This window comes from Megachile rotundata, chromosome 8 (genome assembly GCF_050947335.1).
Source record: "Megachile rotundata isolate GNS110a chromosome 8, iyMegRotu1, whole genome shotgun sequence".
NCBI lineage: Eukaryota > Metazoa > Arthropoda > Insecta > Hymenoptera > Megachilidae > Megachile > Megachile rotundata.
Genome location: NC_134990.1, coordinates 9,956,377 through 9,981,428, shown reverse-complemented (window position 1 = coordinate 9,981,428; position 25,052 = coordinate 9,956,377). Strand labels below are relative to the sequence as shown.

The following is a 25,052-nucleotide window of genomic DNA, read 5'->3' as shown; positions in this document are numbered from 1 at the left end:
TATCGCCTGTTTACAGGAGCGCAGGATGCACCATGGAGGGATAGCACGTGTCGTGATTGTAGTTTATGGGGAGCTGATTGCAGCAGCGTGGGACGATTACAAGATTGTGGATGGGCCTGGGGGACCCGGTCGCCATTCAACGCCGCACTTACGTACGGTTGGTCGTGTCAGTGTTTCGTTTCGTAATCATTAAGATATGCATTATCCCTCTAATGACGAGCAGCGCTGTGCAACAGCGTGTCCGATCGCGGACTCCGCGTTTCGTTCTTGCCACTTTCAGCTGGCACATAAATTTCGCGTAAAGTGCCGGTGCTCGGCTTCGAACCTCCTCACTGATTAAGGTGAAACCGTGCTGCGTCTCTCCTTATTGGACTAATTGCTCCCCTAACACTGTCGATTTCTATCGTTTCGTCTTCTATTAGCTTGCCTTTCGAAAGCAGGGACTTCATGTCCTGATTTCATCGAGGGGAGTTTCTTCATTGATTTTTGTAGTGGAAATTGATTTACACAGAGAACTGTTCACTGAAGTTCAATGAAGATCAATTTCAACATCGTATATAATCGTTACATTCTTCAAAAATTAAGCGCTGACTTTGAAAATGAAACTGAATCGAAAGTTATTAACAAGCACAGTAAAAGTAATACAATAAATAAAAGTCTATAAGATTTACTTCTTTCGATGGGTAAAGAATTGACTCTTAATGTAACCTCTTAATGTTAAAACAGTGGTGATATAATTGAAAACTTTGGGAATATTAATTAGGATAGAATGAAGTGATCCTTGAAACTATTCAGCCACATTATTTTTGTAGTTATGTTAACGCAGTCATAAAATGTTTAGTATATAGTAGGTGACTGATACATCCTTATCAGTGTTATTATAAGATTTTTAGTCTTTATCTACTTAAAAAATTTATCGATGATGAAGATTAAACTCGTGCGCAGTCGATGAGGAAACATTATACGTGCGCAGTAAAATTCATGCAAAGAATACATTAAAACAGAATGTAATTACTGCGCACGATTACGTACGATTGACTATTGCGTACATGTTTTATATTCGCTTCGTAAATTGTCATATCAACAGTATTTTTGTGTATACCTGAAAATAAAGCCGAGTTATACGCGTTCCCTCCGAGTCTGAATCGGTGCTTTCATTGATTTGCTCGGTGAATTTTCAACTAGTTTTCTGTGCTTTCGACTGCTAAATCAGTGAACCATCGAACTAGCGACAGTAATGTCACTGACGAATCAGTGAATTATGCCGGTGCCTCACCGTGGAGCCAATTCGAAACTACGAGCAACTGCCACGAAGCCCGCACAACTTTAACCTTCTCAAGCTCAACTGCCCGATGCGGTGTTTTTCACGGGTGTGTTTTGCAGGGAATTAGCGGTAAAGAAAAAATAAAAAATGTAGTTCGTATTTCGTCCGAGGTTGACGCATTAAGTCTTCTTTAATGTTATTCGAAATTTTGTGAAGCGAAGTTCATTTGTCGCGCGGTCTCTGTTGATCGGCGTGATTTATTGTTTGAAAGTTTTCTTAGTAGCGAAAGACTCGAAACACCAGAAAATGATAATACTGAATTTTTGAGGTGATTTTTTGATGAATTATACTGTTTTGGGCAGTGGAGGTTATATACCAAGGTTAGGGTGCATAAGTTAGTGAAATTTTACTATTTAATATACAGGGTGTTCAGAGATTTACTAGCCAGCGTTTTTCTCGTAAACGACTGGTACGAGAAAAAAATGAAAGAGGAAAAAGTGATAGTGTTTTTTACAATCAACATAACGAAGTATATAAATTTTTTGTGTTTATACTATTTTTTGAGAACTGAAGGTAACTATTCAGTTGATTGTAAAAAACACTATCACTTTTTCCTCTTTCATTTTTTTGTCGTACCAATCGTTTACGAGAAAAAAGCTGGCTAGTAAATCTCTGAACACCCTGTATTTACTATTTTATTATTAGTATATTGTCTATTAAATTTACTATTTAATATTTTACTATTTAATATAACTTAATAATGTATATTACTACTATTTTACTATTAATATACTGTTTATTAAATTTACTATTTAATATATTGCAATATAAAATTGCATATAGAAACATTTAAAAATATAATAATTACTGTATTATTGTTCACATGTTATTGGAATCTCAATAATATTAATATCATTATTATAAATAAATAATAAAAACGTTAATACAATATGCTAATTTTTATAGTAAACTAATACTGATAATACTTGAATATTTATTCCTTCATAATACATTAAAACTTACAAAATAGACAAATCTCCGGTTACACAATTTATTTACACTTCACAAACCTCACATTATAAATGCATTAACTTTCACACTCCGTTCATTAATAATTATTGAACTTGATCGTGATTCTGTCAGTGAACCTTTTACAGAAATTTGTAATTTATATTCACTGACCATAACATCCACCATTATCTTATGGCACCACACTTATGACTTACAGAAGCAGTGACTATTCACTGTTTTATGGAGGTATAATTAAGAGTTATTGACTCCGTATTTACTGTTTCATGGTGGTCATAATTTATGTACACGGTGACTATTCACTGTTTTATGATGGTATTCGACTTATCAAATTACCTAGTATTCACTATTAAAATTTTAAATTAACTTTGACAAACCTTTATCCTTCCCTCACTCATAAACTCTATCCTAATCTGATCCTTCCTCAAATATTCAGGGACCATAACCACACTTTTCATATATATATGTATTTTTCTCTTGCGAGAGGGCGCTTGAGAGGTGTTCCTCTCCCTTTGCCCACACACTTTTCATCAAAAATTTTTATTAACCTTAATCTTTAACTAAACTTTTGTTCCGTGATGTAACCCATACTAATCCTCTCAACCGTTCACATTATTGCCAAATCTCTCGACCAGATGCATAGCATTAAATAAAACCGTCGCGTGGTGATAGATGGGTCGCATGCCGATCGTTCTTGTTGGCAAGGCGGCCCATTAAATCGGAGTTGGTTCGCTTTTACAGCCGCGAGGCCCGGCGTGGAAAGCGCGAGAAAGAGAGGCTGCCAACTTACCGAGCGACCACCATAGACCAGACAGAGCAGAAAGAGGCGTTCGAGAGCTTGGCCAGCAGTTAATTGCCAGCATTTAATGAGTGCTCTTTGACGCGCCGCGAGAACCGCCGTTGTAACGCTCGTAATGGCCGGTGCTTTTCTGAGACCACTGCCATACGTGTTTCGTCTCTGCCTACCTCGCCGTTGTTTGCCGGTAAATGAAAATGGCCGCGTATTATCGGGTTCAGCTGGTACGCGTATAGGCGGATCGACGAAAACCACTTTAACGATTGAGATATTAGCTGGCGAGAAAGAGAACAACAGATCGAGTCGTTTCAACGATCCAACCGGCCTGGTCGTCGATGTTTTGTACGTTTTGCAGTGTCAGGCTGCGGTTACTTGGACTTCGACTGTACCTGGGATTTAACTGTCGAGATGGGTCAACTTTGAGTTTAACAATTTATTATCTAAAGGTATTAATCGAAGTTAAGTGTAACGTTGCGTTAACATCCTCGTATTTTTTATCATTCGAGTTTTTAGGTAGGGAATTGTTTAATATTATTAAGTGTTACCCTAAAGTAGGAGATGTCCTAAATAAATAAATATTTATTTTAAATAGTATTCAAAAGTAACTGAAAATTATTTGCAAAAACCTACATAATGTTAAATTTCCCTTAAACATAACAAAAGTGCACGAAATAAAATATTTCCCGATATAATATTCTTAAAATCCGAAGTTGCCTAAAATCAAAAATTTTCGTGTCACACTGACGTCTCAAGAAATTCTGCTGTCGCAAAATAAATCTTCGAAATCACGCCCACCGGTCGCCCGCGAGCAAATTGTTCGGTGCTTGGTAGGAGGGTAAACTGTTTCCACTGTGAGACACATAGAAACTTGTCAAAATACGTCAATGCATGAGTAATAGCGTTCGAAGTGTTCGAATGCCAGAAAGGGGAAGAACCGCGCCCTCTACGCGAGAAAAGGGGTGAATGGACAACAATTAGGTAGATCGTCGTCCGGTGGGAATGTAGACGTTCAATTTCTTCGAGATCCTGGATGTTTCAATGGAGAACTTGTGTCTCCAGGGAACGCAACAATACCGACGACAAACGAGGACCAGATGTCGAAGAAAGATGTCGGAGATGTCGTGTTTTCATGTCGGACTTGACATATTTCGCGTTCGTGTTTGAATTGTGCTTGCATACATAAATCTATAAAATTATTGTTCTTTTTAAGTTTACAAGTGTATCGATTTTTAAGTATTTTATTAATAATTAGCTTGGTAGTATATCTTTTTGTGGGTGGACGTGTAATTTAGTAATTTAGGAATTTCGTGATTTAGGAATTTAGTAATTTAGGAATTTGGGAATTTAGTAATTTTGTAATTTAGGAATTTAGTAATTTAGGAATTTAGTAATTTAGTAATTTAGGAATTTAGGAATTTAGGAATTTAGGAATTTAGGAATTTAGGAATTTAGGAATTTAGGAATTTAGTAATTTAGTAATTTAGTAATTTAGTAATTTAGGAATTTAGTAATTTAGGAATTTAGGAATTTAGGAATTTAGGAATTTAGTAATTTAGTAATTTAGTAATTTAGTAATTTAGGTATTTAGTAATTTAGTAATTTAGGTATTTAGTAATTTAGGAATTTACTAATTTAGGTATTTAGGAATTTAGTAATTTAGTAATTTAGTAATTTAGTAATTTAGTAATTTAGTAATTTGGTAATTTGGTAATTTGGTAATTTGGTAATTTGGTAATTTGGTAATTTGGTAATTTGGTAATTTGGTAATTTGGTAATTTGGTAATTTGGTAATTTGGTAATTTGGTAATTTGGTAATTTGGTAATTTGGTAATTTGGTAATTTGGTAATTTGGTAACTTGGTAACTTGGTAACTTGGTAACTTGGTAATTTGGTAATTTGGTAATTTGGTAATTTGGTAATTTGGTAATTTGGTAATTTGGTAATTTGGTAATTTGGTAATTTGGTAATTTGGTAATTTGGTAATTTGGTAATTTGGTAATTTGGTAATTTGGTAATTTGGTAATTTGGTAATTTGGTAATTTGGTAATTTGGTAATTTAGTAATTTAGTAATTTAGTAATTTAGTAATTTTGTAATTTAGTAATTTAGTAATTTAGGAATTTAGCAATTTTGTAATTTAGTAATTTAGTAATTTAGGAATTTAGTAATTTAGTAATTTAATAATCCTATAACAATAATTTACTAATATTACAATTCACATATCAATTTAATAATCCACTAATTTAATAGTTTAATCATTTAGTTTTATATTTAGCAACCTAATCCTTCAATAACACTATACAGGGTAGCTCACCACATTTTGCCATCTAGATTTGCGTCATTATTATTACTCATAGCAAATGTTTCAGATGAAGTTGAATGGTTTTGAGAGGAGCATATACTGGTGGTATATTTCTTTTGTAGGTGGACGTGTAAAGGACATATGAAGGTCATTGTTTTTTTAAATGGAATCATATATTTTTTATTGCATCAATTACTCCTTCATATTCTTTACAAAAAAGTATTAATCTATTTATGTGAGAAAATCATTAGTTTAGGAGATATTTTAATTCTAACTTGTTAGGAAATTTCTGGTCATTATTATGAATTGCCCTAATTGAACTGCAAATGTTTTTCTACATGCTTTGAGAGGTCACGTGTCACCAAACGAATTGTGAGTTTTTGTTTTTTTTTTTGTTACGCAGTAACAGTGAAATTTAGTCTCTGTTACGTCTCTAATACGGCGAATACGACGATACGGTGAATTATCACTTCATAATGAAGTATTCTAAAGAAGAAAAGATAGACATGTTATCAGTTTATTTTGAAGCTGGGAAAAGTGCTACACATGCAGAAAGATTATACACTACGGAATGTTAGTAAGTCATTAATTTCTCGATTCAGAAAGTGTTCTGATGCAAATGGTCGCCACATTAAACCTTTTCTGTAAATAGACATTAAAATTAAAATATCTCCTAAACTAATGATTTTTTCACATAAATAGATTAATACTTTTTTGTAGAGAATATGAAGGAGTAACTGATGCAATAAAAAATATATGATTCCATTTAAAAAAACATTAATGACCTTCATATGTCCTTTACGCGTCCACCACAAAAAAATATACCACCTATGCCCCTCTCAAAATCATTCAACTTCATCTACAACATTGTTCGCTGTGAGTAATAATAATGACGCAAATCTAGATGGCAAAATGTGGTGAGCCACCCTGTATAACGCATTGTTCATTGTAATATTCGAAGTCGAGGTATGTTATATAAAAACAGTCAGATATGAAATACAAATCCCAGTTCTGTTGGAATCGTATATATTCTGAGTGAATCATTCCCGACAGACCGATTGATCATCTAAGCAGCAGGTGCCTGAAGGTCTTGTCAGGTTTTTGCGAATATTCGACGGTGAAGCTTGCTCCTGGGATTTCAAGTTCTCCGGTTTAAAGGTCTCCGTTCACCGGTGATGGAACTTGCTCCTGAGAGTTCTATTCTGATTGTCCGGCATTCTAGTAAATTGTCGTTTTGTCTCCATATTGACGCTCGATGGAGTTTCTGAGATTTAATATAATAGACACATTTGTAATCTCTCGGGACATCGAAAATATTTTCTTGTAGAAACGTTTCGTTCAATGGATTTATAATTGTGATTCTGTTTTAACATTGGGTGGGTACTCGATCATGTGGTGTTGCGTGCAGTTATTTTTTTGGAATAAGGATAGGACATTGGAATTTAGGATACAGGAATTTTGGGACTGGAGACTTGGGGATATAGAGATTTTGTAATTTCAAAATTGGTGAATTTAGGGAGTTGTGATTTAGGTTACTGGGATTTGGGGATATAGCGATTTGGGGATGAAGCAATTTTTATGTGGATTTGGAAATTTGGGACTGGAGACTTGGGGATATAGAGATTTTGTAATTTCAAAATTGGTGAATTTAGGGAGTTGTGATTTAGGTTACTGGGATTTGGGGATATGGCGATTTGAAGATATGTGGATTTGGAAATTTAGGAAAATAGGTATTTGGGAAATTAGGGACTAGTGATTTTGGGACTTCGAAAAATCTGTGAAAACGATTTTTGGCGACTGGAAAGAAAATTTTTTACTGTTATATCATTCCCTATATTATCGATGAGGTACACATAACATTTTTTATAACATAACATATTTGGACTCTTGGAATATACTACAAACAGTATAAAATCAATATTAATAAATATATAGCATATTAATCAATAAAATAATATTAATTGAGTAAAAAAAAAAAAATGGAACCAGTGGCGCCATCTCTACGGCAGACAGGGTGAACTACACGGTTTTGAAACAGAGGCTTCATTAGTTCTCGCCTGTCGCCGCTAGATGGCGATACGTGTATCTTTTCTATAGAGAGTGTCTTTCTATATTTAAAATAGTCAAATAATTATAACTTTAAAAAATAACTGATTTATTGAAATTGATTTTGAAATATGTCGTCTTGAATTCAGATTTGATTAAGGAATGAATAACGAATGATTCGCTCTTTAAAATACAATTGAACATAAATAAAATTGAATATCAAATACAAATAAAGTTCTTCTTTATCGACTACTTGAAAATAGAATTCCTCTTGATCGACGACAACTTCGACGATCACCATATTTCTGTTCAATTCAGTCGACATAGTTAATTTTATTAGTTTAATTGACTATAATACGAAACGAATTACATTGGAATGCAAAATCAGTTAGCTTCAACTTGTTTAGACTTTACTAAACCACTATTAATTTTGACCAATTTTGGCTAATTCTAATTACCCTAAGAGTTTCTGTGGTGATCATCGGAGTCGTCGTCAGTCAAGAGGAATTCTATTTTCAAACCGTCGATAAAGAAGAATTTTATTTGTGTTTGATATTCAATTTTTATTTATGTTCAATTGTATTTTTAAAAGAAAAACGTTCGTTATTCATTCCATAATCAAATCTGAATTCAAAACCATATATGTCAAAATCAGTTTCAATAAATCAGTTATTTTTCAAAGTTATAATTAATTGACTATTTTAATTGAATTCTCACAAAAAAAAAAAAATGGAACAAGTGGCGCCATCTCTCCGGCGAACAAGGTGAACTACACACTTTTGAGACAGGTAGTTTTATTAGTTCTCAGTATCTACCGCTAGATGGCGGCATTTGTGACATAAATGTGGTGATCATCAGAGTCGACGGTCAAGAAGAGTTCTGTTATTAAAATCGTCGGCCAAGAAGAGTTCTGTCTACAATTCTGAATAAATGATCAATATTTAAAGCAGTCGTCGTTTGATCGTATTCAATATTATTGTGAAAACAAAATCGTTTACTTCTTATTCTGTAATTAAACCTTAATTCAAGAACATGTATTAAAATTAAATTCAGAATCTATCAATTAACCTACGAATGGTTAAAAATTGATAATAGTTTGGTAAAGTCAAAACACTTCTAAGTTAGTTGGTCTTGCACTACGATATAATTTGATTCATATTATAGTCAATTAAGTTAATAAAATTAACTATATTGGTTGAATTGAACAGAAAACGATTTACGTGGCGCCATCTAGCGGCAGTGTGTGGAAACTAACGAAGCTACAGTTTCAAAACCTTGTAGTTCACCTTGTTTGCCGGAAAGATGGCGCCACTTGGTCAATTTTCTTAAAAAAATTAATTTATATTGATTTTTTTGACTTAATTTACTATAATATGCACCAAATTACATTGGAATATAAAAATAATTAAGTGTGGAATGTTTTGACTTTACAATCTGTGTCAAAGTGCTTTGAGATTTTACACTAATTATCCCTAGAATATTTTTAAACTGTTAGCAGGTCGAATAACTTATTTTTTAATAACAAAAAGTAATATAATTTCAAAAATTGTAATTGACTACAATTTGAATATTATTTACTTCTTTTTGCAAATTAAAATTATAAACTAAACGGATTCTGGTTATTAATATTCAATATTAATATTAATTAATAATGGCAACGTTATTAAATATCAAGAAATTTATTTATTTCAGTTGCATGAGTGAGTCATATTTAAGATATAAAAACATAGAAATATACAAAGAAATAACATACAAATATAGTTAATAGTAATACAGTAACATATTATTATTTCTTACAACTATATTGTATTTTTCATACCTGTATATAAATTATTTTTATTCGTAAATTCTTACATATTAAAAATACCAATTTTTAAATATTAAAATTATTTAGGATAACTGTGATACATATATCGATAACAATAAGTCAGTTTACCATACAAGGCAAAAATAACTGATCCCTACAAAAATTTGTATTTAATTATTATTCTCATTACACATCATTGTATATCATTCATTTTACTGTTAACAAATTTTAACGTGAATATTTAATGTTTGCTTTTTAATAATATTTATTATTAATTAATTTAATAGTAGTTCATGTGTAAATCATCAATTTTCAAATTGCAACAATTTAAAACAATTATTTTGTTCAATACCTCTGTAATTTGAACAATGTTTCACAAACTCTATCAGTATGAAATTGTTCAGAAATAAAAAAGTACATAAAATTAATAATAACACCTCAGTACAAATACATACTTTAAAAAATATGTAAACATAATTTTACATACTACAAAACAGTTCTGTATCAATTAAGAAGCTATCAAGATAATCGTAATTAATAACATAGTAATAATTGATATGAACAAATAATTCATAAAATACTATATATAAAATAATAATCTCTAATCTTGTGAATAAGTGCAAATCAATTTTAAGTGAAATTTTGTAAATTGTAAATTATGTTCAATCTTCTCAAAATGTTACAAACAGTACTGTTATTGTTACAAGTTATAAATGTTAAAAACAATACGTTGTTGTTTTACACATATTGTTTCTTGCAATAATATTAAGGAATACATGAATAATACTAAATGTTTTCAATAATACTAAACAGTTTTAAATACTTTGCTGCAAGATACAATATTCTTATTAACAACTATTAACAAATAGGTGCACCTGAAAGACAGTGGTATTTAATAGATACTTTTGTAGGCATATTATGTAATACTAATTATCAAAAATATAAATATATTATCCATTTGTTAAACTCGATATTTATCGCACATATCACACTCCATGTAAAGCTTCATTTTTATAATAAATGTTCGTATGTCTATCTGAAGTATTCAACATTCAGAAGATTTTTTGTTGCATCCTTTTGTATCCCTTTACATATGCCCCTGAGCATGAAGATATTACTGTTTTTAATTTGAAAATTTGGGGGTTGGAAAATTTGAAATTTTACACTTTTGGATTTTTAAGTTATAGAGATTCTAAATTTATAATTTTTGTAGCTGAAGATTCTGCAATTTTTAATTTTTCAGCTTTCCAAATTTTTCATTTTCCAGGTTTCTGAATTTTTCATTTTCCAACTTTCCACATTTTCTTTCTTCAAATTTCTAAATTGCGAATTACCAAATTTCTAATTTCCCAAATTCTCAAATGTTCAAATTTTCAATTTTTCAAATTCCCCAATTCTTAAATTTCCAAGTTCTCAAATTCCCAAATTTCCAAGTTTTCAAATTCTCAAATAGTCAAATCCTTAATCTCCATTTTCCTAATTTCTAATTTTCAAACTTTTCACACTCCTAAATTTTCAAATTCTCCAATTTTTTAATCATCCACTGTTTCTGAACTTCTCAAATTGATTCTCAAATCAAGTTGTAACTCAAAACTCTCATCCCCAGTAGAAAGATTTACATAACAAACAATTACAAAGGGTTAAAATCGATGTCCGCAGCTACCACGGTCTCCACATGGGATCAGCTTCGTCAACTCGTTCCACGTCGATCTCTTCGTCGTCTTCGATTTTCATTTCCGTTTTCACCCTCTTCGCTGCGCGTTGTTCTCTCGAGTCCTTTATTCGAGAACCATCCTTGTCTACTGTTTCAGTATCCTCGATCATTGTCGTTGAATTACGCCGAGTGGAGAGGTTCAAGGTCGTTGTTTCGGTAGTTGTATTTGCATAATTGATAACGTTTTGGCTGGTGGATGTCACCCTGTTGTCTTCGATCGCAGGATTCACGAGAGCAGGAGACGCCAAGTCAACTTTGAGGTTCAAGTTCGCTAAAATCTGAGTGAGCAGGTTCGTTTTCAACTGAAAATAAATAAATACTTTCTTTTACTGTGGAAAATTTTTTAATAATATTTAATTAATAATAATAGGATTAAGTCATAAAAATATTATTAAATCATATTATTGAATTTGTGATGTAGGGGTTTTAGGATTTAGGAACTTTTTGGATTAGGGATTTTTGTGTTTTGGGACTTTTTGTTCTAGGGATTTTGCATCTAGGGACTTTGGGATCCATGGATTTTGGAATTTAGGAATTTTTGTATTTTGGGTTTTTTTTTATCTGGGGGATTTTTTATCTAGGGACTTTGGGATCTATGGATTTTGGAATTTAAAGATTTTTTTATTTTGGGTTTCTTGATCTGGGGATTTTGGATCTAGGGACTTTGGAATCTAGGGATTTTTGAATTTAGGTGTTATTGTATTTTGAGTTTTTTGATCTGGTGATTTTTTATTTAGGAACTTTGGAACCTAGGGATTTTGAAATTTAGGAATTCTTGTATTTTGGGTTTTTTGATCTGGTAATTTTTGATCTAGGGACTTTGGGATCTAGGGATTTTGAAATGTAGGAATTCTTGTATTTTAAGTTTTTTGATTTGGTGATTTTTGATCTAGGGACTTTGGGTTCTAAGGATTTTGGAATTTAGGAGTTTTTGTATTTTGAATTCTTTGGTCTGGTGATTTTGGATCTAGGGATTTTAGAATTTCGGGGTTTTTATATTTTGGGTATATTGATCTGGGAATTTTGTATCTAGGGACTTTACGATCTAGGGATTATTTGATCTTACTATTTTTACATTCAAAAATTTTTGAGTTCTAGGAATTTTTTGATCTAGAGAAACAGCGTTTCTGATCTACGAATTTAGGAAATTCCACACTTAAAAATTTTTCTGAGAATTTAGAAAATTTAAAATATTTAGGAAAATTAGAAATTTAAGAATCCTAAAACTTAGCTGCTAAAGACCTAAAAACATATGTACTTAAAAACTGAAACATTTGCAAATTGTCAGACACAAAAATTCAGCCTTGAAACATCAAATTTACGTTTCCGTATTTAAACGAAACCCACGTTGTGTACGAATCGTGCACAGCGTAAACGATCAAAGGGGGTTAAAGAAACCGGAATGAGCGCGTGAACGCAAAGGCGCGATCGAATCTCGGTGACGCCGCGGTAACAAGAACTTTCGCTTCATTGTCTCCAGATCATCGATGAAGAGATAATTACCGACGAATTCGTTTGTCGGCTCTTCTGAAGACCAGCTGCGAGGTGTCTGGCTAACCTTTCCGCACCTTCACCTGGAAGAGCCGAGAGAAATCTGTACGCCTCAGCTGCACAGTGGCCGAAACCGGACAGCCACCGACTTTCGGCCGACACCTCTGCGTTATTCGCCATCGTGGCCGGTAATACGGAAGGCTGCGATCCTTGTAGCCTTTGTAAATGGCGCACAGTCAGCTCCAGAATGTCCGCTTTCTCCAGTTTACTGATGTCCTCCCCTTCCGTCTGCGGACAATAAATCTTCTTTGATTCTCTTCACACCGTTCGAACATGATTTTTGGGTCATACGCACAATGTCGTTTATGTCGCATCTCGATGCGCACAACGACGCGTTCGGCGCATGCGCACAACGCTACTTCATGTAATGCGTGCAACAATGTTTTGTGTTATGCGCACAACGTCATTTTGGTTTATGCGCACGTTGTTTTGGATTCTGCAAACGTTTTATCTCGTGCGCATAATGACGTCTCGAGATACGCGCGCAATTGTTGAGCTCTGCGCATGCGCCAACGAATTTACGAGGGAAAACTTGTTACTCGAGACGTTAATATATTTCTCTCGTTTTCAGCTTATGGTAGGAGCTTGACATTTCGTGAGAGATATAAAAAATGTGTTCTACATTGAATATTGATGGAGAAAATTAATGTGACACCTTGCAAATTGAATTAATCTTGAGGTAAGTGTTGTAGATGTAATTAAGTGATACTGGATGGGCTTGGAATGGAAAAATTATGGTTTGAAGCTTGTGTAGTGGGGAGACGTAGAAGTTTTGATACGTTAATAAATTATTAAACTGAGCTAGTAAGTTATTAAAGTAGAAAATTAGTAAAACAGTAGAATAAACTGGTAAATCAATAAATTACTAAATTTTGTTACTAGAACAATCCCATTTTTCTGCATTCCTACATCTTCACCCTTACAATGTAAGTATCAGAAATTTCAACCATACAATTCATACATATTAATTCAATAACCATTCAGAATTAACTAAATCTACATTTTAAAAATTTCCATAGGTCTCTCATAGATGTCAACACACACCATGCATCCGAATGACCCTGTTTTCATCCGGCACGTACTCAGCCCATTCCTGCTCTATATTTAAATAATTTCTCAAGCATTTTATATGGAAATTAACTGAACAAAAATTTGCAGGGACGTGTTTACTCAAGAATGAAATTTGGGTTCAATATTTCGAGCAAAATTCCTGGTGGTCGACGATTCATGACTGATACAAAATTTGAGGGTAAACGCGATGTGTAATTACCTACTTCGTTCAAATTTATTATCGATAAACACACCGCATGAACGTGACAGGAAAAATGCCATGGCCGAGCATCGTGAATGAAATCGAAGCTGCAATTTTTGCTTTCTCATTTATCACGATTGGACACACCTGTTCGTTTCGTGACAAATCTTCCATTCAACATTCCTGCTATCAACATCTCCCGGAAAGTATTGTTATTAACGTCGACGACGCTGTCAATTTATTTTGTGTTATTGGGATTTTGCTAATTATTTAAATCTAGTGACATTTCTAAATTGCGTTATAATAAATAGTTTTAATTTAGCAGTTCGGTAATTATTTAAATTTAGTGATTTTTGTGAAACGTTTTAATTTAGTAATTTTAATAAATTATTGAAATTCATTATTTTTAATAGTTATTCAAATTTAATAATTTTATTATATTTAGTCATTTTTATGAAGCATTGGAATTTAGTAATTTTAATGAAATTAGTAGAATATGCCACTTTTATTAGTTATATAAATTTAGTAATTTTAAGTAATTATTGGAACTGAGTAATTTAAAAAAAATTAGTAGAATATGATAATTTTAATAGTCATTTAAATTTAGTAATTTTAGAAAATTATTGTAATAGAGTAATTTTGAAGAAATTAGTAGAATATGGTAATTTTTATAGTTATTTAAATTTAGTAATATTAGGTAATTATTGAAATTGAGTAATTTTAGAAAATTATTTAAAATGAGCAATTATAGTGATCTACTTAAATTTTGTGATTTTAATAAAATATTTAAATTGAGTAATTTTATGAAATCACTAAAATTGAGCAATTTCAGTAAATTACTCAGCTTGATTAATAAAATTGGGTAATTTTATCGAACTACTTAAATATAATAATTTTAATAACCGCTTCAATCTAGTAATTTTAATAAATTAATTTTTAGCAATTTTCTTACATTTTTCAACTGCAGTAAATATAGCAATTATTCGTAAGTAATATCTCTATAAAATATCAATAAATTTAGTTTCAGTAATGTCTAAAATAACCTCAATTACCAACCGAATAATACCTTTACCATTTTCAGGCTAAACGAGCTCCCCGATCCATTTAACGTGAATCCATTTAAAACTGTTGGTTTTTCGATTCATCAGATTGTACGTTTCACCGGCCCATCGAATCGGAGATAGTTGATCAAACATTCTTCAAACGAGTAAGAAGTAAATTAGTATAGCTTCACACCGATTTTCCCAGACTTCTTCCACTTGAGGAGGCCCGTTGATGGACAACTGAAGGCACGATGTATTATCAAAGCGAGGAGCTATCTCACGATCGAGGCAAAAAGGAGAAAATGTATTTGTTTAACGCGATCGTACCGACAGAAGAACCGAGACGAATTTGAATTTCAAAGGGGAGCACGTAGGCGTCTGAGCGTGTACATTTCACGCTTCGTGATTCCATGGAACGATCAACGAGGAATCTGATTGACCCGGCATCATGGCCACTAAACCATGTTTTCTTTCGTATTGTTAGTTCATTAATAACACCGTTCTTTGGTATTATTCTACTTTTTCTGTCGATAGATGCTTAAAAAACGATGATATTGCGGTCGTCACGTCATTTGTGTGACTAGATGATATCTACTCAATTTTCGGTGCTAATGCTTTAATTTTTCTTTAGAGTATTTTTTATTGAAAAAATCTAGGTAATATTGAATCTAGGAATATAAAGGTTGTAATATCAAGGTTCTTAGATATCAACGAATATATGAAATTAGGGATATTAGAATCTAGGGACATTGTAATTCTGGAGTATCGTAATCTTGAGGTAGCGAAATATAGGAATATCGGAATCTAGGGATATCAAGATTTTAGCATGTAAGGATCTAGGGACACCGGTGTCCAGGGATATTGGCATTTAGGGATATCAAGATCTAGTGATATCAAGTATATAGGGATATCGGGAGCTAGAGATAATAGAATATAAGAATAGCAAAATCTAGAGATATGGGAATCTAGGGATATCTAGAATCTAGTGAAATCGGAATTTAGGGATATCGGGAACTAGTGACAACGGAATCTTGGAATAGCGAAATCTAGGGACATCTAGACTTAGGAATATATCGAATCTAGGGATATCAAGGATCTAGTGATATCGGAATCTAGGAATATGGAAATCTAGGGAAACAAAAATCTAGGAATATGGAAATTTAGGGAAATAAAAATCTAGGCATATCAAAATCTAGTAATATGGGAATCTAGGGAAATAGAAATCTAGGGATATTTAGAGTCTAGTGTCACTAAAATTTAGGGATATTGAAAAATTGAGTGATACTACACCAGATTATAGTAAATAAAATATATAGTATTAATTTGTTATAAATCTGGTAAGACTTGTTCGAAATAAAATAACAATTTGTACAAGTGTAATGAAAATATTGTGTGAACAAAATTATATTGATAATATTTGCAGATTTTTAGAATCATTTTCTACATTTTTCTATGGTGATGTGTATCGTTTGTTGGTAAGGTAGAACGTGGGTATGTTAGTGTAAAGTTTCCATACATTGCCTACAGAGGACTCACAATCATAATCTATATTATTATTATTATTACACATTTTAATTTACATGTTTAGTTGTAAGTAATTTATTTTATATTTTGCATATTATTTTATATTTTATATTTTGCATATTATTTTATATTTTATATTTTGCATATTATTGGCTTCACAACCATAATCTATATTATTGTTGTTACACATATTATTTTACATATTTAGTTGCAAATAATTTATTTTACATTTTTCATATTATTTAATTAATTAATTTGTAGAATCTAAGGTTCATATATTGATTATTGAAATTAAGATTTATGTACTAACTATTAAAATTAAGGTTTATATATTAATTATTAAAATATAGCAATTTTAAAATTCACGTATTTAAAAATAATTTCAAGGTTCATATATTAATTACTAAAAATGCAAAAACTTGTATCTTATATTTCACTATACTGTTCGTTATAATTCAATAAAAAATTCCATTTACGATAAAATGTAGTAAAATGCCAGATATATGACTGAAAAATGTAAGTACAGGTTCAAGCATTTAAGATAGCAGCTCGATATAATTACAAAATGGAAAGAAAAACAGTTGTATGAGTTTTCATGCTCGAAGGATTTTCACGAGCCTAATCACTGTACCGTATATTTACATGAGTTCGCTGTTATAATAAAATTATCGGTATAAAGTAGAACTTAGATATGTAAATTGCAATCGAGTGGGTCTATGGTGTGCCTATCGATATATTATTCAAATGTAACTGATACTGTTTCAACTTTATTTGACTGAAATTCTTATTCGTGGTAGTTCGAGATAAATTGCTTTGAAAAATATAGTTGCAAAGTGATTATTTTAATAATTGATGTACGGTGTTTTTATAGTATAGTAAATTTAAAAAATTTGTAGTTTTTCAAGTTTTCAAATTTTTAATTTTGGCAATTTTTTAGTTTCGTAATTTCGTGATTTTGTAATTTTGTAATTTTGTCATTTTGTAATTTTGTATTTTTGGAATTTTGAAATTTTGTAATTTTGTAATTTTGTATTTTTGGAATTTTGCAACTTTGTAATTATGCAATTTAGTCATTTTGTAATTTTAGAATTTTCTAATTTCAAAATTATAATTCTATCCTTCCCAAATTTTCAAAATTTCAAAATTGGACATCCATATTTCTAAAATTTCAATTTTTCAAATTCCACATATTTCAAATTTTCAAATTCCTAATTTCCTAAATTCCTAAATCCCCTAGTTCCAAATTTCCAAATGACAGAATCCCTAAATACCAAAATTGCCTAGTCCCAAATTCCAAATAACAGAATTTTTTAATTTCTAAATTCCCTAAATCCCTAGATCCCTACTTCTCATAATTTCCAAATTTCCCAAGTCTCTCAATACCCAAATTCCAAATTCTCAAATTGCAAAATCTCCACATCCCTAAATTTCCAAATCCCCCAAATTCTCTAAATCCCTAGATCCCTACTTCTCATAATTTCCAAATTTCCCAAGTCTCTAAATCCCCAAATTCCAAATTCCCAAATTGCAAAATCTGCACATCCCTAAATTTCCAAATTCCCTATATCCCTAGACCCCTATTTCTCATAATTCTCAGATTCCCCAAACTTCTAAATCCCCAAATTTCAAATTCTCAAATTGCAAAATCTTCACATCCCTAAATTTCCAAATTCCCCAAATTCCCTAGATCCCTAGACCCCTACTTCTCATCATTCTCAAATTTCCCAAACTTCTAAATCCCCAAATTCCAAATTCCCAACTTGCAAAATCTCCACATCCCTAAATTCCCTAAATTCTCTAAATTCCCCAAATCCCTAAACCCGTACTTCTCACAATTCTCAAATTCCCCAAATCCCTAAACCAATAAATTCCCAAATTCCCCAAATCTCTGAACCCATAAATCTCCAAATTCCCACTTCACTCTCCCAATTTCAAAATTCCCTCGCCTACCAAACAACCGTGCTTCCCCCGCAACCGCCAACCAGCGTCACTAAACAAACTTTGTCACACTATAACACCTCGAAACGGCAAAAAACCACAAACACAATCTCCCGCCGTCTCTCCACGGAACAATAACACCGAACACGGTCGTCAAGAGATCGAAGGACGAAAATAAAGACACTCCGTGCGCAGCGCCATAGAGAGCAGTGTAAAGGTTACTAGCTCGATCCGTCGGTGGGTAAATCAAGTTTACACTGCTCGAACGAGCACGTGCTATGCTTTTTTTTCTCTCGGCCGGTTGAACGGCGAAACCTTAGCAAAAGGAAGCCACGGTTTCTTGCTCGGCTTACAAGGCGAGCCGCGTTTTGCGATACCAACACGTTTCCCCTGCAATGTAATTTCACGAGCAGCAGGAAACGCATTCTCGGGCCGCAACTAGCCGTGCAATCGATTTGGTGGTTAAAATATTCCTAGACCGTGGGAACCGGCTCGACGGTGAGTGTCAAACGCGGACACCGTGCAATTATGAAAGCTGTAGCCTTAACGTGCTCATTACCACCGGTGCGTGGCATAATTGCGATGTCTTCTGACCGATAATGCCGATGGAAAGTACAGAGATGAGCTCGATCGGGGATACAGATAAATTCTACGTGCTCTTGTTACTCGCGCCATCGTCGACTCAACTGGAATCTTATAATTTACAGAAGTGTTTTACTTTTTAACGGACGATCCTTTGTGATTTCGTAGGGGTTGGTTTTTGTTTTTGAAGATTTTTTAAGGTTAGTGGAGGTGAACAGATGGATTGAACGGATGGATTAAATGATAGGTTAGGATATTAGAGAGGTAGGAAAATTGGAACATTGGAAATTTGAAATGTGGCAAGTTGGAGATAGTGATTTTTAAATTGTTATATTTACAACATTATATTATATTATATTCGTAACAGAAATTGAGAAGTGTAGATTGACAAAAATGAAAATATTTGGAAATTTGGGAATTTGGAAAATTGAAAGTTCAAAAATATAGTGTTATAAAATTTTCAAACTACATACATTTTAAAAATTAGAGGTTTATAAATTTAGTAACAGAAATTTGAAAATACAGAAAGTGGGAAATTGAAAAATTTGTGAATGCGAAAACTGTAAATTAAGAATTTGGAAAATTGGAAATTTAAAATTTGAAAATTAAAGAACTTCAACTCAAGGAAATTGAAAAATGTGAAAATTTCAAAACATAAAAGTGTTTAAGACTTGAAAAAATAAATAATTATTTGAAATTAACAAAATACCTTTGAAATTTATTATTTATTCAGAATTTCTAGTTTTCAAAATTTTTAAATAATTTCAAAAATTTCTAATTGCTAAAATGTTTGCATAATTTTAAAAATTTCTAATTGCTAAAATGTGTACATAATTTCTAAAATTTCTGAAACTTTTGTAAAAATATTAATTAGTATAATACATACCTCTAAAGCATCTATCATAAGATTTTTCAGCTCGTCAAGGCATTTGTTTATTCGAGCACGTCGTTTTCTTTCCAACAATGGTTTTGTTATCTAATATAAACAGTGAAGAAAATTATATCAATGATTGATTAATATAAAAATAAAGAAAATTATGATTTTAATAAATTTAGTTAGTAAATAAATGTTATGAAATTTTAATATACAACAATTATTATAAAAATTGTTTATCTATTTCATTTTACTCACTTTTTTATATTGATACGTCCTGGAAACCGGATGAGGGTATTCGTATGACATCATTGCACGTGTTGCAATGTCTTTTCAACTTTTGATAAGCTAGAGTACTTTACACCTAATGTATAAGAAAGAATAATTTCTATAATGTATAGGAAGATAATTAAATTTAACAGTCGTATATTTTAATATTTTTTTTAAATTAATAAACTTAAAATGTATTTTTTTTTAATTTTTTTCAACTTTCAAAAATGTATAGTGTTTAAAAAATTTCAAGTTTCAGTATTTTAACATAAAGATTGATAAATTGAAAAAAATAAGGTGATGCAGTAAACATTATAAAATATTTTATAAAATATATATTACTCTTTAATGTTTACAATAAAAATTCTAAGAGGAAAATTTAGTCAAGAATTTAATAACTCTATTTATAATTTCACAAAAGTAAAAGTAATAATTATATTTAATTACTAAATTTTTAGTGCTTAGCTATGTTTTTGACATAAGAAAATATTAATTATTATAAACAATTAGATTCTCTTCAAACTTCATTGCAATTTTTACATTAAATACTAATTTCATAAACTTTAACAATTTAGTGTTATATAAATAAGACTACAATTTTGAAATATTAAAAATATTAAAAATTTTTTATTTATTGTATATTAGTCATTGTTAATAATAAAACGTCAAGGTTAAATTAAGGTTAAACAACGAATTCACAAACTTTATTAATTCATTAAACCACACAAACATCGAGCAGAAGTCAAATCATGTAAATATTATTATTAAAATACAAGACTTCAAAATTACAAAAAATCTTAGATATTAATTTTTATATTTTTTTTTATTTCATCCACATTGTATAAACATTTGTCAATTTCATGGAAGATCAAAAATAAGTCACAAAGTTTGAAATCCAATAAATTATTTAGTCTCAACTTTTCGTTTTCAAGATCTATTAAACATCTGTAGAAAAATAATTACAAGAAAGACTCGATATTAACCAACAAACGACAATTTAATATTGTCATATTAAAAATTATCATTTAATAATTTCACCGCATAAAAATAAAAATTTATGTCTGTCATGATCACTGAATTTAACAATTTAATCAAAGTAAAATTGTATCCATTTTAATTTACCTAAAATAAAATATACAACACAACTATCAATAATAACTAAAACAAAAGTATAATAATATTTATCATACATACACAGACAATAAACAAAAATTATAACAAAGCAACAAATGAAACAAAAAATTAACCTCTACAACTTCTTTGAAATAGATCTGATTCATTTCTCGCATTATGAAAGAAATTTCCAAGAGTAATTCAATAAACAAAAATTATTGCAAACCTTACGTCACAATCACAATAAACGAACTAAAAAATTAACCTCTAAAACTCCTTTAATTCATTCTTCGTCAATTGCATTACGATCGAACATTGCAAGAGTAAATCAATAAACACAAATTACTACAAACTTCATGTGACAATCATAACAAACGAAAAACTATCCTCCAAAACTTCTCTTTAATCACGTTACGAAAAAACTTTTCCAGAGTAAATCAAACGAACAATAAAATTGAAGAAATCTCCGCTATACTTATCGATATTTATTCTATCTATAAATATATCCTACATTTATCCTAAGTCATGATAGGTAAAAGGAGTATTCCTACCTTGTTATTGTCGATACGTCTCGAAACTCGTAAACCATACGCGGAAGCGAACGAAACGTAGTCACATGGCATGAAACAAAGAAAGCAAGGGGAAACTTGAACACTTTCCGTGCACGTTGACGTGAGAAACGTGAGTTAAATGGTGACAGCAAGGCATGAAATTCACTGACATTAAACAAGCGAACGCACCGCGTGCAGTCCCTGAACAAACTGACTCTCCGCTGCCATTCAACCGGCAGCTACCCTCACCAACATCGAACCCTCTGCAGAAGCTACTTCTCCAGCAGAAGGTCGCTCGAAAATGCTTTCATTGTGTCTGTTGCGCCTACACCTACAAGTTACTACGCTTCGATGTACGTTCACAGTGGTGGCTATTCGAATTCTGTTTTGTAATCAAATGTAATAGGGCCTTGTGCCTCATATATTTATAGGTACTTTATTGCGTTATAGAGTGTTGTTTTTGTAGTGGATCGATGATGTGCCTGCATGAAAGCAGTTTTATAATGACCATTGCAACTGAAATGGAAATTGTTAGTTATGTGTCTTACAATATTATTTGTTGTATTATTACTTGGTAATATAGAGTACACAACCTAAACTATTCTTTAGAAGATAACTAATAGATTAAATTGTGTCATTAGTTTATTATTCTACTGTTAATATACTGTTTTACTGTTTTATTATATTGCAATTTCATTATTTTATAATTTTGTTACTGTACTGATTATACTAGTACTACAGTGTTCTACTATACTACTGTTTTAGCATTCTATTTGTTTAAAATGTCTTTACTATAACTGCTCTACTCATTTAATATGTTAGTATATCAGTATTATGCTAATTTACACTTGCGATGTGTCACTATTTCATTATTCTGTAATTTTAATATTTTACTACGTAACTAGTGTTTTAGTTTTACTATGTTGCTATTTAACGATAATGTTGGTCTACTATTTTATTGTTCTACTGTTATATTATGTTACTACCCTACTCTTCTATTATTCTGATATTGTACTACTGTACTACTTTACTATTATATGTATGTTGTATTGTACTATTGTACCATTTTGTCATTGTACTAACTTGACATCCTTACTGTTCTACTATTCTACTAAGTCACTATTTCACTCTTCCATTATTTAATTATTGTACAATTGCAATATTTTACTGTACATGCTATTGGACTACTATTGTTTCACTATTCTATCATTCTGCTGTTTTTACTATATTCCTATTCTACTATTCTACTAATTCATTATATCTCAGTGCTTTTATTTCACCCTTATACTACATCACTATTGCACCATTTTCCTAAACTACTATATTTCCACTATTTTACCAACATACTATTGTATTATTTCACTATACTATTGTATTATTTTGCTGTTTCACTATATCACTTTATCTCTATTTAGCTAATTCTGTTACACTACAATCCTAGTACTTCACTCTGCTACACTTTTATCATTTCACCATATTACTATTTTAATAACTTATCAATTTGTTATTTTATTTAACTACTATTCTGACAATTTTATTGTGATATTATTCTTCTATTTTATTCTGTTCTTGTACCACTAATGGTGAAACAATGGAATAGTAATACATATAGTAAATTAGTAAAATACTACAATAGTAAACAGTTACTATAGTGGTATAGTAAAGTGAGAAAATACTAGGATACTAAAATAATAATAATGTATTATGCTTTTATTATAATAGTACAATGCTAGTAAAGTAATATATTGAAATAGTGGAATACTAGTATTCTAACGTGTTGAAATATTAAAATACAAGTATAATAATATATTAAAATAGAAAAATATTAGTACAGTAATATATCAAAATAATGAAATACTAGCATGGTAATATATTAAAATAATTCAATACTATTAATACATTGAAATACTAAAATACAAATATAGTAAAATACTAATACAATAAAAATAATAAAACAGCATATAGTATAAGACACGTGACTTCATTTAATCCCTAACCTCAATTACAAAACCCGACTAACTGCTAATAAATTTCAATAACGATACGAGTATAATAAAAACAATTTTTAATAATTCGGAAACATAAATTTTTACTAATTCAAACGAACGAACAAAATATTCGGAGAATACGTTCGCTTCCCACATTTCGACGAGTATCAAAGAAGCCGTCAAGTCGCGAACACGCTTATATCTTCTACTTAGCACTCTCTCGAGCGGCTCGGAGCGGATCCTTCTACCAATTCCAAGCAGAGAGCTACATCTGCGTAGCTCACGTGGCTGTATCTGGTCGGTTGACAAGAGATAATGTTAATGGAGGGATTCGTCTGCCGTTTTATCGCGGCCCGAAGAGGACCGCTCGAAAATCCAACGATAAAGGAACCAGATTCTCGAGAGACTTCACAAAGGGCCCCGTTCAATCTCATCGAGTCCCGACGCGTCTGCTAATCGAATCGACTCTCGTTTCGTCTCCTAGGACCACTTGTCCACGAAAGTCCTTCAAAAAAAAGGAATTCGATGTTTGCTCTTCGAAGTTGTTACGTTTAACGTCGTCGAACCATTTAGAGTTTCAAACTTCTCGCTCGACAATGTTGTGTCACACATTAAATGCAGATGTTTACGCAAATGCCTCTCCAAGAAATAAAGATATAAGATGCACGGATCTTCAATTTTTAATATACATATAATTTAAATAACAAGTTTTTTAAATATGTAGTTTTATTTTTGGATATTTTCATTTTGTATATGTTTGGTATTATGATTTTATAATTATAGTTATTTATTAAATTTGTAATTTTGTAATTGTTTATTACTTTTTTGTAGTAAATTATTTATTTATTGTTATTTATAGCTAATTATCTTTTTATTGCTATTTATAGCAGATTATTTATTTATTATTATTTGTAGCAAATTATTTATTTGGTATTGTTTATAGAAAATTATTTATTTAATATTATTTTGTAGTATTGTTTATTCATAGTAAATTGTAAAATTTAATCTTAGACATTTATAAAGTTTTTTTACCTTTAAGAATTTGAGTATTGATTAATTCTTATAATCGTGAATTTGAAAATTTTGGTCTAAAGATTTATAAATTTGTAAAATTAAACTTTTTTTAAATTTGATGATTTTCCATATTTATGTACAAAAATGATGGAGTGGCATCAGATGTTCTTCCAATCTGTAAATAAAATTTTAGTTACAAAATAACAATTCTAAAAATACAGGTTACTAAAATTAATTAACTTAATTATTAATAATAATAATAAACTAGAATTAACTGAATTTATACCATGAAAGAATTATCAAAAGAGTCAAGTATTTTTATATATAAACAAAATTTAAAAATTGCAGCAGTTAATAAATTACAAATGCAACATTCAGAAATACACAATTGAAAT

The 25,052-nt window shown here is 30.9% G+C and overlaps 2 protein-coding genes and 2 long non-coding RNA genes across 9 annotated transcripts in view; 2 read left to right on the top strand and 2 right to left on the bottom strand.

Moving 5' to 3' along the window:
* LOC100880900 (protein gooseberry) overlaps positions 1–3,189 on the bottom strand; it is a 51,157-nt gene extending 47,968 nt beyond the window's left edge. Inside the window, exon 1 of one of the 2 annotated variants that reach the window (XM_012282189.2) lies at positions 3,084–3,189. In XM_012282189.2, coding sequence (XP_012137579.2) covers positions 3,084–3,156 — 73 coding nt within the window. In that variant the 5' untranslated portion in view covers positions 3,157–3,189. The remainder of the gene's footprint in view (positions 1–3,083) is intronic. The other variant, XM_076535053.1, reaches the window with a different exon arrangement.
* The window catches only part of LOC105662100 (uncharacterized), a 66,891-nt gene extending 52,730 nt beyond the window's left edge, over positions 1–14,161 (top strand). Inside the window, exons 2-5 of one of the 2 annotated variants that reach the window (XR_013039212.1) lie at positions 12,438–13,187; positions 13,391–13,434; positions 13,528–13,582; positions 13,667–14,161. This is a non-coding gene — a long non-coding RNA (uncharacterized LOC105662100). The remainder of the gene's footprint in view (positions 1–12,437; positions 13,188–13,390; positions 13,435–13,527; positions 13,583–13,666) is intronic. The other variant, XR_013039213.1, reaches the window with a different exon arrangement.
* On the bottom strand, positions 9,829–24,442 carry LOC100882617 (enhancer of split mbeta protein). 4 transcript variants are annotated; one of them, XM_012282190.2, is made up of 6 exons: positions 23,767–24,442; positions 21,656–22,171; positions 19,980–20,085; positions 19,734–19,823; positions 12,461–12,736; positions 9,831–11,259 (listed from the first exon to the last, which is right to left on the bottom strand). In XM_012282190.2, exons 3-6 carry the CDS (start codon positions 20,031–20,033, stop codon positions 10,903–10,905), a joined length of 777 nt encoding a protein of 258 aa, XP_012137580.2. In that variant the 5' UTR covers positions 20,034–20,085; positions 21,656–22,171; positions 23,767–24,442; the 3' UTR covers positions 9,831–10,902. The 4 variants fall into 4 exon arrangements, with proteins under 4 accessions (XP_076391171.1, XP_012137581.2, XP_012137580.2 ...); XM_076535055.1 differs by having other exon boundaries at positions 21,656–22,137; XM_076535056.1 differs by lacking the exons at positions 19,734–19,823; positions 19,980–20,085; positions 21,656–22,171; positions 23,767–24,442 and adding an exon at positions 14,833–14,974 and having other exon boundaries at positions 9,829–11,259.
* On the top strand, positions 14,525–15,044 carry LOC143265074 (uncharacterized). Its single transcript, XR_013039220.1, has 2 exons — positions 14,525–14,745; positions 14,842–15,044. It is a non-coding gene; the product is annotated as an uncharacterized LOC143265074 (long non-coding RNA).
* Positions 24,443–25,052: the final 610 nt, after the last annotated feature.